At 52.6% G+C, this 13,942-nt stretch overlaps 1 protein-coding gene across 3 annotated transcripts in view; it reads right to left on the bottom strand.

The window, feature by feature from the left end:
• Positions 1-1,007: 1,007 nt before the first annotated feature.
• The window catches only part of GOLGA1 (golgin A1), a 47,157-nt gene continuing 34,222 nt past the window's right edge, over positions 1,008-13,942 (bottom strand). For 2 of the 3 annotated variants that reach the window (XM_032306445.1, XM_032306446.1), the window contains exons 16-23: positions 9,201-9,290; positions 8,094-8,196; positions 7,810-7,967; positions 7,180-7,323; positions 3,871-3,930; positions 3,149-3,319; positions 2,595-2,681; positions 1,008-2,106 (exon numbers count right to left, since the gene is read on the bottom strand). In XM_032306445.1, the coding sequence (XP_032162336.1) occupies positions 2,026-2,106; positions 2,595-2,681; positions 3,149-3,319; positions 3,871-3,930; positions 7,180-7,323; positions 7,810-7,967; positions 8,094-8,196; positions 9,201-9,290 (894 nt within the window). In that variant the 3' untranslated portion in view covers positions 1,008-2,025. The other variant, XM_032306447.1, reaches the window with a different exon arrangement.

Here is a 13,942-nt window from a genome sequence, read left to right as displayed (position 1 = left end):
AGTACAAGTCCTATTTACAACATGGAGAGTGATCCAACTCCGATGCTCATATAAAGGGCTATACACACTGTATCACAGAACGTTTTATACAAGTAAAAGTGCATTGAATCACTTGGAATATTTACTCCACTCTTCCTCTTAAAGCTGAAGGAGATTCGACATGCAGGAGAAAAGCCTACTCAGAATGAAGCCTCCCTTAGCCAGTCCAGGCCGAGTGAAAGCTGCGGGGGGACTGTGGGCAGGGAGGCCACAGTGGAGTCAACAGGGGACCCCCTGCGCTGTCGCAGTCTCGGAGCCGCTGGGAAGCCCTGAGCCACCCAACGTGGGGAGACTCCTGGAACAGCTGGAGAAGCCACCTCTTACCACAATTACAGAACAGAAGCAATTCCTATCTTGTGTCCCCACTAGATAAAGGAAAACTAATATTCTAAACAAAGGAGAGCCATGTGCAGGGAGGAGCCACCGGAGGAGGTAGGTGACTGGAGACTAGGAGGGCGGCAGACAGCCGAGCAGAGAGGACGGTGATGCTGCCCTTGCTGGGTACTTCCGGGTCTGCGGACCTGTAGTACATTTACTCAGCAAATCCCTGTTTTCCCGTGAGATTATATTTTACGTATTTTAACCCTATGCATTTTTGAGAAACGTAACTTTACATCATTAGCTAACTGAAAATAAATTTAGGAGCTTCACTGGTTCATTTAACCAGTGAAACTTGGGTCAAACGTAATCAATTAGCAGTCTCTTGGGAGTCCGTACTGTGTATTCTCCAATGCAAGCACGTTCCCCTTTCCTTAGTAAGAGAACAAGTTTTCAGGGTCCCTGCCAGAGCCACTGGCCTGCTGTCACACACTATGGCCAGTGGGGGGCTGTCTGGAGGCCGGAATGTAGTGTTGGCTTAAATATGCAGGGATAGGGGCAGGGGTTGGGGAGAGAGGGGGTGGCTCCACATACAAGGCGATGTTTTGGTCGAGGATGGAGGGGACCACGACGGCTTCCCCTGAATGGAGCAGACGGTCCTTAACCACAGCAAACGGGATTTGCATTTGCTCAGTCTTACAACACGGAGTTAAAAGCAAAGCAAACAAAATACCACCACTGCTTCAGAGGGAAGCAGAGACCACAGAATGCTAGTGAAATTAAAAAAGGGAGAGGTGTCCCAATCCTAGAAATAGTTTTCTCTTGATGCTCTGATTTGCCTTCAAGAACACCAGTTAAATGGATTTTATAATACAGAGACATGTTTATAATAGCGAAGAACTTTAGCTATAAAAAATAGTTTAAAATGGTTTACCAGCAACCTATCCAAGACAAGTACATTCATTAAAAAGGCAATTGAGTGTATTTGGTACTAAGGATCTTTTTTATAGATTCGCTAGTTCTCCTCAGTAAGGTGAGATACTGTCAGAGTTGCATATGCAGGAGTCCACCCTGGCCCCAGAGTACCTTAGAGATGTGCACGCCTAAAGCTCTGGGTGGTTTGGGAACAAGGTGAAATAATGTTTTCTTGAGAGGAAAGGTTAAAAAGCCTCTTCTAGCTCATCCAACCCCAAACATGCTAACCGGGAAAGCCCAGCCCAGCGAGCTGCTGTGTACGGCAGAAGCAGGCGGGGCAGGCCCACGACCACCACTCCGCCAGGCCGCCTTCACGCCCGGAGCCATCTCCGCGGGCTGGACCGGGCCTCCTCCCTGCCCGAGACGGCCGCTGCAGCTTCAAGTGCGAACGCAGACACTCGGCGGGCTCTGGCGCAGACGGGCAGTGGCCAGAGCTGGGATGCGAGCAGCGCTGGGGAGATGTGGGGCGCGCCAGGACCCTCCGGCTCGGTGAGCGCACGGACACTGGGTCCGCCAGCTCCGAGGCTTGGGTCCGTCTGCCGGGAAGGCGGCCTTAAGTCTTGTAAACAATGTTTTGACGCTTGTACAAAATACTGCAGTTACAGTGATTAAAAACCCACCCGGACTGGTGTGTCAGTGTTCTTTTCACAGAAAAAGTGTCACCGCGTGGCGCTCGCCTGTCAGTACCTCCATCTAGGACCAGGGTATCCGAGGGTTGGAGATGGAGGGCCGGATGCTGCCCTTGGGGGCTGGCTTGGACCCAAACCACGACATCTGTGTTTGAAACAGAAGGGGCTCGAGGTGAGCACTGGGGTGAGGGGCAGAGGAAGCCCGAAGGCCGCCCTGTGGCACCCCCACGCCCCATGGGAGCTCGCGGTAAAGACGCTGCTTGCACTGACTGGTCAGCGGGGCCCCGAGCCTGTTCTGAGGATGCCAGGGGAGCCGGAGAACATGGACTTGACCAGAACCAGGTGATGGAACCGGAGTAATTCTGCCTTGAAATGTATTTTTGTTCTATCCCTTCGGCATGTACCTTCTGAATACTGTATATTTTTTAAAGTCTGGATGCCAGGCCAGACCTGGGGCTGTGGACGTCAGACGCGTCAGTGACAGTGTCCGGGACAGCCCCAGGCCCGTTGGCGGGGTGCGGCGAGGCGCGGCGGCGCCGTGCGCGCAGGAATCAAGCGCATCCTCGGGGGAGCTCACGGCCCCCCCCAGCACCGGGCTGTAACTCAGTTTTCTACGAGCCCGCGGAGACCTACCTTATACTCCAGGGTTTCTTTGAGCATGTTCTCTTCTTCTTGTGAGAAGTTCAGCAACACTGACACAGCTTTTATAAGGTGAAAAGCCTGGAACAAAGAAAGTTTTGCTGCCGTGGGCCCTGGTGGGGGCAGAGAGAGGCGGTCGGGGGCCCTAAATGGCAGCGCTTCCCAGGTCCACTCCCACCAGCTTCGCTTAGGGCCACGTTGGGCTTTCCCGGGTCTGACCACAATGACCCGTTCTTCCCTCCATCTTTACCTCCGGGAGCCGGCGCGATCCCCAGGACATCCCCGCAGCCGCGGCCCTGCTCTTCAGCAGGTGCAGGAATGTGGGGCCGCTTCAGCTCCCGGGACTCAGCACCCAACCCCCCTCGGCCCCCCAGTGCGCGCTGCAGTCAGCGGGTCACGGCCAACCGGGGAAATCATGAGGCATCCACACTAGCGGGCAAATCGGAATGTGGGAGAGGAAGAAAGAAACGGACTTGGGGGAGGCCACGTGAGGCTCGGACCAATGAGCCGGGTACTCCATACCCCACAGGCGACTCAGAAGCCTCTACCTCAGATTCCCGACAGGACATGAATTTCAGAACCACGTGCTTCAGGTATTCAAAGTTGATCTCGCGGGCATCGGTCAGGTCTGCGCTGTTTGTGACAGAAGGAGCCATGTTCGGCATCTCAGGGCCAGGCTTGTCCCGGACTTCAAAGAGCTCGTTGTCGGGTCTGATTTTCTGAAAACCCAAAGGAAAGATGCTACACTAAACCCCTGAGTCAGGTGTGAAACCCCCCCGGGAGATCCCCAGGGCCCACACGGTGACCACGGGCTGTTCCTTTACCAGGCCCAGCGCCGGGCAGCATGACAGGGCCCCCCATAGGCAGGGAATGCCTTCTGGGCCTGAGGAAGGCTCGGCCCCTCCAGCTGGGGTGGCCGCTGATGAAGGAGAGGTCATCAGGGGACGTTCAGACATTTCCTTTACCCGGGTCAGGACACCTCTGGGGCAGGGAGCACCCCACAAGGGGCAGAGGCGCTGCTCCTCTAGGTCTGGGCCTGGCACCGTCCCGTCCACACGTGGCGCACGATCACGTCACCGACTTCTCAAGAGCACCAACAGGCTCGGGCAAGAACGCCACGTGCCCACAGTCCCTCAGCTACTTGGCAGAAGCCTGTTCAAGCTGGCAGGGCCGTTGTCCCACCAGCCAATGTCTGGCTTTCCAGAAGCCTCTTGCCATCAGTGGGGACGGGTGGGCTTCAACAGGCACGAGGTAGAAGAGGGGTACTTACCAGTTCCTTCTGGAGAGTCTTTCTGAGTTCCAGCATCCTCTGCTGCATCTGCTTTATGGTCTGAGACAAAGCCCCGCCCCCACAAGACACCACTTGTTAAATGCACATGTCACCATTCTTAAAGTGCAAAGGACAACAGAACAGCCAGCTGCTGCCTTGGGGCCTCATGTTCTAAGACCCGGCCCTGTCTCCCAAGAGGCTTGCGTTGTCACACCTGCAGGCCTGGGGCTCCTCCCCGGCTGTTCTGCATGCACATGCTCACCGTGCCCCACAAAGGTCACTGTCATACCCCCTCTGTGGAGCACTCAGGCTGCCCTAGCCTCCTCACAGGGCCTCAGCCCACCGGATGGTTTCTGGGGCCTGCCTCTGGAGGGAGTGCAGTTGGAAACCCCTCTGGACAGAACATTTTGTTCTTTTTCTTTTTTAATAAGATTATTTATTAATTTATTTGACAGAGATCACAAGTAGGCAGAGAGGCAGGCAGAGAGAGGGGAGAAGCAGGCTCCCCGCTGAGCAGAGAGCCCGATGCAGGGCTCGATCCCAGGACTCTGGGATCATGACCTGAGCTGAAGGAAGAGGCCTAACCCATTGAGCCACCCAGACGCCCCAGAACATTTTGTTCTTCAGAATTATAATTCTGTGCCATGATCCCGTATCACTGCTCTCCTGAAATACCATAATTTTTATGCTTATTTTTAACAGTGTAACAGATCATACTTTTTTTGTCCTTATCTGTTCTTTAAATTTTCTTTTTAGTGAATTTAGTTAGTGTCGAGCCTTAAGTGTAATTTGTTACACACTCCACTGATCATTAGGCTAACCTCTGTTTTCCCAACGAAAGCACTTACTGTATGATCAGCAATACAAGAAAAAAATGTTAACCCAAGTCTCACAACTGTAACATCAACATTAGTTTTTCCTGTGGATTTCTAGTCTATGTCACCAATCTTGGGGTGAGTAGCTAGAATTTCGTTTCTGTTTTTTAAAAAATTTACTTATTTTTGATAGAGAGAGGGAAAGAGAGAATCAGTGAGTTGGGGGGAGGGGCAGAGGGAGCAGCAAACACCCTGGGATCATGACATGGGCCCCAGGCAGATGCTTAACTGACTGAGCCACTCAGGCACCCCAGTAGCTAGAATTTTGAATAGTGTTTTTCATTTATCAGTTTTCACACCTTTCCACAGTTTTCTTTCTTTTTTTTTTTTGGCAAGTTCTATGCCCAATGTAGGGCCTGAACTCATGACCCTGAGATCAACAGTCACATGGTCCACCAACTAAACCTGTCAGGTGTCCCTTCAATTTTAACTTTAAATGTGATAGTAACTCTAGGCTGAGCCTCCACTTTATATATATATTTTTTTAAGATTTTATTTATTTATGAACCCAATGTGGGACTTGACTGCATGACCTGAGCCGAAGGCAGTCACTTAACCAACTGAGCCACCGAGGTGCCCTGAGCCTCCAATTTTAAAGCGATGGTCAGCTCTGCTTTCTCCAGAGGTATGTCCACAGTCTCTGCACAGAGTGAGACGGCTCTGTGAGAGGCTCAGCTTCTGTCAAGCACATTAAATGGCCTCTAAACACCCTATTTTATAAATGGTAATGTGCTGTTTCAGTCTGTATTCTCTTGGCTAACCAAGAGCCTGGGCACTCGTTTGAAAGTACATTTGCTATTTTATATTACCTGATTTTTTAGGCTTTTGGCTCATGGACTAATTCAACTAACAAATACCGACTGAGTCCCTACTATTAGTGGCAGACAGCTACCTGGAGGCTGGGAAAAAACAATAAGGAAAATGAGAAAAATGTCTGCTCGCAGGAGGGAAAAGTGCCAATAACCAGTATTTAGTACATCAGAAGGTATTAAGAAGCATGGAGAGAAAGAGTGAGGTAAGGGGACAGGAGGTTCTTCTGGTGGTGAGGGCTGCCAAGGGCAGCAGGGAAGATGCCTTGACAAAATGACACCATGAAGGAAGTAAGGGATTTGCAGGAAAAATCTTCCAGACAGAAGGCTCAGAAAGTGCAAAGGCCCTGAGGCAGAAGGGTGCTTAATATTCACAGAAAGGCAAGGCCAGTATGGCTAAGAGGGAGTGCTGGGGACGGCAGAGGGGGTGCAGTAAAAGGAGTACTAAGGGGCCAAACCGCACAGGGCTTTGTGGGCCACTGCAAAGACAAGGCTTTCATAGGAAGTCATCAGAGGGATGGATTTGTGGGGTGACAGGGAAACCAGTTAGAAGCCCAACACCAGTCTGGAGGGGAGAGACCATGGTAACCTGACCTTGGGTGGCAGCAGTGGGGGGTATGGGGAGCAACTCAGTTTGGGTGTAGTTTGAAAGAAGAGCCCAAGGACTGGCTAAGAGTGTGGCTGTTGCTCGTGGAGGAGACACAAGGGTTGAGAACGACACCACGAGTTTTACTTTTCACGCTTACTGAGCTAAAGGGTGGCAGCACGGTGAGTCTGAAGTTTGGATTTGGGTGGTTTAATCTTCAGATGTTTTTAGACACTGCCGCAGAGGTACAGCAACGATCTAGGGTCCCTGGGAGCACCTGGGCTTGCGGGAAGGGTGCGAAGCCTGCAGCGCACAGCAAGGGACTGACTGCCAGGAGAGAGGGGGTCGGAGGGCTGGGCCCAGGGGCACATCACGCTGTTTGTTTGCTTTTCCGTATTCGATATTTCATACTAAGATTAAACGTGTGCGTGTGAGAGAGAGGGAGAGGGAATGAGCACTTTCTCCTTTTGATAAAGGTCTAAAAAAATCCCCACCATCACACACTGGAGGCTGAGCAATGAGCAGTGAGCACACGTGACTTCCCGGGGCCCTTGGCAAGCAGGATGGAACAAGACCCCGCGCCCGCAGGGCGGGGAGTCATGACATTTATTAAACCTCTGCCAATACCAGAAATGCACAGGACAGCTAACGGACACTTTCCTTTTGTCCCCAACACCCCTCCCCTCCGGTAAAACCACTTGAAGTCAGGCCTCACTGGGTCATTCCGCAGCCGTGGAAAGGAAGTGGGAGGTGAGGGATCTGGTCCAGTAGGACCCACTGGTGACAGGAGAGGTGGCTGTGAACATCTGAAGTCACTACTGCTCGAGCTCTGACACTGTACATGATCTCTAGTTGGGGAGGTGTGAAAGGAAGGCAGCGCAGGAGGAAATCCAGGCAGGCCTTCTGCTGAAGAGGGGAGATCTCCCCCGAGACGTGCCCGGGGCATCCGCAAACTCTCTAGAAAGGGACTGGCCAGTTTTCCGCACAAATACAAGGACAGTGCTGGGAGATGAACAGCTGAGCCAGAGAGCGCCCTCACCTTATTTTTCTCCAGAAGTTGCTGCTCCAAGTCCTGTTTTTCCTTCTGTAGCTGCCCTAGGTCCATGACCTCCACCTCGCCGTTTGGGATTCCCTCTGCTGCTGGAAGCTGGTACACAGGGCCCCCCGTGGCCCTTGAGGTTACCTAGACAGCAAGTTGAGAGCCAGGACAAGGTAATGGTCAGGTTAAGCTGAAGGTCCATGGGAAAGTTCCAGAGGTGTGGACTGATGAGCTCGAACAGGCAGCTGGCCAGGAACCACACCTGAACCTTGGCGATCCCGTCCAGTGCCTCCCAGAGGGACAATCAGCTTTCGCCGCACGAGCGTGCTCTAACACCTGAGCCCTGACACGTGCTGCCTCATCTGATGGGCTCCTCGACACCCGAGAGCTCTCAGTCAGTTAAGCACCTCCGCTTTAAAGACAGGAAGCTAGAGCACAGGGCGGTGACCTGCCCCACAGCCCGGAACTAGCGAGCACCAGCTGTGCCTTCCTGGAATTCCAACCCCTTCAACCCCCCCCACCCGACATCTTCCCGCTTCTTCGTGGCCAACTGCAGCGGTCAGCCATGTGTCCTGCCGCAGCGCACACTGTGGCCACCACGCCCGGCCCGCAGCTCCGGTGGGGACTTACGTGTGGCTCGGGCACTGACAGCGCCATGCCCTGGTCCGGGCTGGGCAGCCTCAGCACGTCGTCTGCTGCAGCAGCCTCGGCCTCCTCCGCCCTCAGGCTCTGCAGGGCCTCCAGTTCACTCTGCAGCTGGTGCATCTGCGACAGGGCAGAGTCGTGACCTAGGCCGGGGGTTGGGGGGGCACCGTCAGCCAGGTGACTCCACGCCGCTTCCTGCCTAGGCCACTTCCGGGCAGGGGCACCGGGTGGGAGCAGGTCAGAAGGCTGGACAGGGGAAAACTCCTCACCTTTCTTCAGCTGGAAAATCTCCTGCTCTTTCTGGAGAATCACCTCGGTTTTTTCCTGCAGAGTCTGCTCCTTCTCCTCTACGACAGCTGTGAGGTCAGCAGCCTTGGACAGAAAGACCAACATGACGTGGTTGGCAGCAGTCCCCCTGTTTCCCCCAGAAGGAATCTCTACTTTTCCCCTACCCATGGAAGGGGCCCCGTGAGTCCACAGCAGTCCCTGCAGTCCACAGCCTGGAACACCTGCCAGCTCAGTTCTGCTGGTCTGGGCACACTCCGGGCCACTGCCCACCTGGCCTACGCTGGGCTTCCCGGACATGTGGCTGTTCTGCCTGGCCTTCTGGGTCCTGCCTGCCTGCCACATGCCCGGCATTTGATACAAGTGACCCTGTCACACAGGTTTGTTAAACCCTCTGAAAGGTGTAATTATCCTAAAGCCTTTCCAGAGGCAAGTAAGACTCACATTTGTTAAGGACTTACTGAAGGCTTAGGGCCCATTAACTACCAGGTCTGGGACCTGACACTGAGTCTGTCTGAAAGGGAAGGCGTTTCCCAGCCTTCCCCCTGACAGCTCAGCTGTATTACACGGTCTTGGGGGCCTGCGGCCAGTGATGGCCCCCTCACAGAATTAAGAGTCCAATAACGGGGAACCTGGGTGGCTCAGTCGGTTAAGCGGGTGCCTTCAGCTTGCGTCATAATCCCAGGGTCCTGGGATCCCCCCGCATTGGGCTCCCTGCTCAGCAGGGAGTCTGCTTCTCCCTCTCCCTCGGCCTCTGCCTGCTGCTCTGCCTACTTGTACTCTCTGTCAAATAAATAAAATCTTTAAAAAAATTAGAGCACAATAGGTACCCAGATATGACTTTTCGCCAGATAAGCTTAAGAACAATAACTGACCATCAAAAATCAAAAAAGGCCTATCCTGTGGGGTGAGGCTTTCTTTATAACACTTTTCTCCTACCTTTCTAGAGACCTCAGGGGAATCACTCAGTGGATGGCAGTCCTGAGACCTAGGTCCAGCCCCTGTCCTGGACACACAGGGAGGGAGGCTGGTCCTACTGAGGCTGGCACACCCCACGCCAGGGCTCACCCTCCCGCGTCCGGAGGGGCTACCTGCTGCTGGAGCTCCTCCCTTTGCTTCCGCACCTCGTCCAGGGCTTGAGCCATGGCCACACTCACAATTTCTCTTTGGCTCCATTCTTCCTATGATACAGAAAACAGATAGGAGATTGCATCTCAAAACTCATTTCACAGTTTTTAGCTGCACGCTACCTGAAGCCCATCAAGAATATGGTCTCACAGGGCCAGGTTAACGTTCGTCCTGCTTCTCCAGGCGCCCGGGCTGCCCTCTCCCCGCAATGCCTTCTGTATCCCTCCAGGAACTGTCCTGCTGGGCAACCCACCAGCCTCTCCGAAGATGGGCACACTGCAGGGGGTTGGTTATCCGTGCCTGGGCCAAGGTTAGGGGACTGAGAACCTCAAGAGAAGAACTGGTCTAATGAAATCAACACAGGACAAGAAGAAAGACTCCTAAGCCCAACTGAACAGACTAGAGCGACCCAATTACGGGAAAAATAAGAAGAAATTACTGAACTGTAATAGGACAAAATACCACAAACTCATCAAAATTATCTATTTTATAGAACAGAAAAAGGCTCTGCGAGGTTCACGTGCCTGCGGTCCCACAGCTAGCGGGACAGCCGGGTTGCAAGCCAGCACCTGCCTGAGCTCAGACTCCGCCGCCCAGAGTATCTCCTACGTGGACCCGGGCTGCCTCCTCAGCCTTCCCCAGAGCACAGGAACTATCTCCCGACAAACAGAGCAGTCCTCTTTCCTGCGACAGAAGCCGGGCTCACTGCTCAGTCCCCAGACTTCTCAGGTGCCTTTGTTCTGGTCAGAGAGGTTTGTTTTTCAGGTCAACCCAGGCTCACCGCATTTCTGGCGGGAAGAGCCTCATCGCTGTTCCTCCCCGTTTCCACCCTGCAGTTCCAGGTGGTGCTGGTGGGGCTGCCGGTACCGAGACGCCCATCTTGTGGCTACCGAGATAAGCATGTGGTTCGGAGCTGGCCAGTCACAGTACTGCAGCCCCTGGCCAAACTGACCTGTCCAAGGGGTGGCTCTGTCACCTCAGAGGGACCAAAGTTCCTTGTTATATCAGATGCCTTTTTTTTAAGGTGAAGCCTGAGGGGAGAAGCCCTCTTTCCGGAGCTGGCATGTTACCAGCTTGGAGCTGCTGTGGTGATGTCCACTCAGTTTGTCGGCCTCAGCGGGCATCGTGGAGAAGCAAGGCCAACAGCTTGGGTAACTGACAGGGTAGGAAACAGCAGGACACAGGGAGAAAAGAGACCTGAGGCCCCGCACCCCCTGGTTCCTGTCAGACAGGTCTTTCTGGTTCTGCGAGCTACTTATCTCCCCTACTGACACTTCCCTTTCCACTGATGCAGGTACAAGTTGGTTCGTGGAAGGAGAGGCGAGCCTCCTGGCCAGGGGCGTTCTGGCTCCAACCATGGAGTTGTCAGAACTGACCTTCCGTTGAGTCCATCTCTAGTAAAGATGAGAACAACGGGCGCCTGAATTCAAGCGGAGGGACCCTGCCCCACCCCAGACAACACCCCTCCTCATCAGGGGTGGCTCTGTTGACGCAGGAGATGCAGCTTTGAAACCCTGGGCCTGTGGGGGCAGAGGGCAGAAGCCTTTTCTGGGGAGAGTGAGCGGGGAGCTCTGGCCGCCCGTGTCTGAGAGGGCCGGCAGGCCGACTGAGCGAAGGCCAGGAAAGCAGCTGAGGGCAGGAACTGGACTCCAAGCCCCTCCCTGCCAGGCACCGCCCGGGGCACTCCTCCTCGGGGCACACTGGGCCCTCAGGTTAATCCTCTTGAAGGCAAGGGGGAACAGGTTCGGTTTTAAAACAAAAAAAGGAAACTAGACTCCCTCAAGAACCAGCCAGTGAGGGGCCAGCTGGCACGCAGAACGGAGTCCACATGGCTGTGAGGTCCACACTGCGGCCACAGAGCCACACCCGGTCCAGGACTGTGGTACTCAGGCCCCGGGCACCGCTCAGCGTGGCGCCTGTCACCAGGCTCCCCGCCTCCAGCAGCTCTCTGCACCTGGGAATGCCTTCCCTGAGGGAATTCTAAATATGTATGCACCTAAAAATAGTGCTTCCGAACACCTGAAGCAGAGATCGGCAGAATGAAAGAGAAAAAGAGACAAATCCGTGATCATAGCTGGAAGAATCCGCACGCCACCCTTACTAACTGATGGAACAGGAAGACAAAAACGAAAAATCAGAAAACACAGAGACTCGGACAATACTTTGACCCAACCTGATCTAAGGGGCGCTGAGAGAACGCTTTCTCCTCCCAGCCGCAGCGCGCTGGAGTATTTCCCCACACAGACTACAGGCTGGGTCATAAAACAAACCTCAGTAAATATCAAAGAACTGAAATCAGTGTGTGTGTTATCTGACTATAATGGTATTAAACTAGAAATCTAAGATATTGAGAACATTCCCCAAGCGTGCGAAAATGAACCACACTTCCTAACAACCTGTGCGCGCGTGCTGGTTTTTCAAGTTACTGCCTACCGACCTCGCTCCCCCTTTTATATTCTGCTTTTGCCCTGCTATGCCCGGGACCCCGCAAACCCCATTTCTGCTCATTGAGCTGGTTCCATAGGAGTCTCCGCCAACAGGAGGAGCTCGAGGGAGCCTGGAAGGCACCAGGACAGAGCAAAAGACGTGCTTTCCCTGTCAGCTTCGGTTTCTGTGAGTAAGGCTGCTTCATGGGAGCAGCAGCAATTTTGTCCTGAGGCAGCAGGTTTTTCCCAAGAGTGGGGCTGACTTCATTCTCTGCCTTGTTCCTCCAACACACACCAGGCACCCACCGAACAGCGTCCCTCGCTCAGAGGTCTGTGTGTCAGATCTGCGGGGCTCTTTGTCTTAATTCCTAATAATTCCACCTTTTTGGGGGAAGATTTTATTTATTTATTTGACAGCGATCACAAGCAGGCAGAGAGGCAGGCAGAGAGAGAGGGGGAAGCAGGCTCCCCGCTGAGCACAGAGCCTGATGCAGGGCCCGATTCCAGGATTCTGAGACTGTGACCTGAGCTGAAGGCAGAGGCTTAACCCACTGAGCCACCCAGGCGCCCCATAATTCCACCTTCTTTGCTTTGTTCCCTAAGTTGTAGCCATTCTTGCAGTGGCTACCTTTGCGATAGCTTGTAACTGTTTCTGTGAAAACCTTACATGAGAACATAAATTCTCAAATAACCAATATGGTTCTTTCCCCTGACTGGACCATGATGGACACACGGCAGGACAGATTTTCTGTTTCTTCTTGTGTACATTAGTTGCAATGATCATTGCTCCTCATTCTTTCTTACTGCCTTACATCTTACCTGTGTCTATCTAGAATCTTCCTTCACCTGAACGATGCTCTCTAGCACTTCCTTCCATTCACCCTACTTGGATTTGTAAGAATCCTCACACCTGTGCCTGTGACTTGACAGCTTTCAGCAATTTAGAAACTTCTTAGCTATTATCACTTCAGTAACTGCTTTGGTCTCAGAGCGCATGGGGGTTCAGTCAGTTAAGCGTCCAACTCTTGGCTTCCACTCAGGTCATGATCTCAGGGTTGTGAGATCAGGCCCAGCCTCGGGCTCTGTGCTCAGCACTAAGTCCACTTGGGATTCTCTCTCCCTCTGCCGCTCTCCCTGCTCTCTTTCTCTCTAAAATAAATAAATACGGATGCCTGGGTGGTTCAGTCGGTTAAGTATCTGCCTTCACTCAGGTAATGATCCCAGGTTCCTGGGATCGAGTCCCACATTGGTCTCCCAGCTCGGCAGGGAGTCTGCTTCTCCCCCTCCCTCTGCCTCTCCCCTCAGCTCGTGCCAGCTTTCTCTAAAATAAATACAAATCTTCTTTAAATCTTCTAAAATACTAAATAAAATCTTTAAAAAAAAAAAAATAACTGCTTCAGTCTCCCCTGTGCATTCCCCTCTGAGCTCCCGCTGACCGGGCTCAGGCGCCCCCAGGATCCAGTCTTTCATCCTGCCTTTTCTGTGTTTCCCTCTGTCCTTCCTTCCACTTCACTAATTCTCTCGAGTTCTAATTGGCTCTTAAACATATTTTTTAAAAACGTATTGTTTTTTTAAAATAACTTTCCTGAAATATAACTAACACCACCCTGCACAATGTGGTGAGTTCAGGTGAAGCCATCACCACTATAAGAACACTGAAAATATTCATTACCTCCGAAAGCTTCCGTGTGCCCTTTTGGAGTCTACCACGTTCTTTGTTCCAGCTCTACATTCTCTGGCTCTCACGTTCTAATTGTTTCCCTTTAAACACTACTGTCTTTTAGAATAATTTCCAAATCTCTGCTGAAATTTTCAATTTTGTCCTTTATGCCCTTAAACATAGTAAGTGATTCGCTATCTGAGCCTCCTAACAGGTCTTCCTCCTTCTCTACTTGCTTCCTTTCCAGAACATTTTTCTACAAAGAGCCAGAGTAATTGTTTTAACACAAAACATCTCCCTCAACCCTCTCAAGCCCCGTCCCTCTTCAGGAGCTTTGTATCGTCGCTCAATAAACTGTGCTGCTCACCAGAACCAAACAGAACAAAATGCTGCACAAAACTTCTTCCAGCACTTTTTTGCTTAACCCTTGCAACTACTTCCCTGCCTGCCTGCTCTCATCTTGCTCTTCCCCAGCCAACTGACCGGCAGCCACACTGACCTTTGTGCTGTTCTTGGAACAAACTAAGCTTTTTTCTGCCTCAGAGATTTTCTATTTGCTGTTTCTTCGGTCTGGACTATTCCCTTCCCAAACGTGCACACCACATGACTCAGGGCTTGT

The sequence above is a fragment of the Mustela erminea genome, chromosome 12 (genome assembly GCF_009829155.1).
Source record: "Mustela erminea isolate mMusErm1 chromosome 12, mMusErm1.Pri, whole genome shotgun sequence".
Lineage (NCBI taxonomy): Eukaryota > Metazoa > Chordata > Mammalia > Carnivora > Mustelidae > Mustela > Mustela erminea.
The sequence above is the reverse complement of the archived record's forward strand: the minus strand, read 5'-3'. Positions and strand labels throughout refer to the sequence as shown.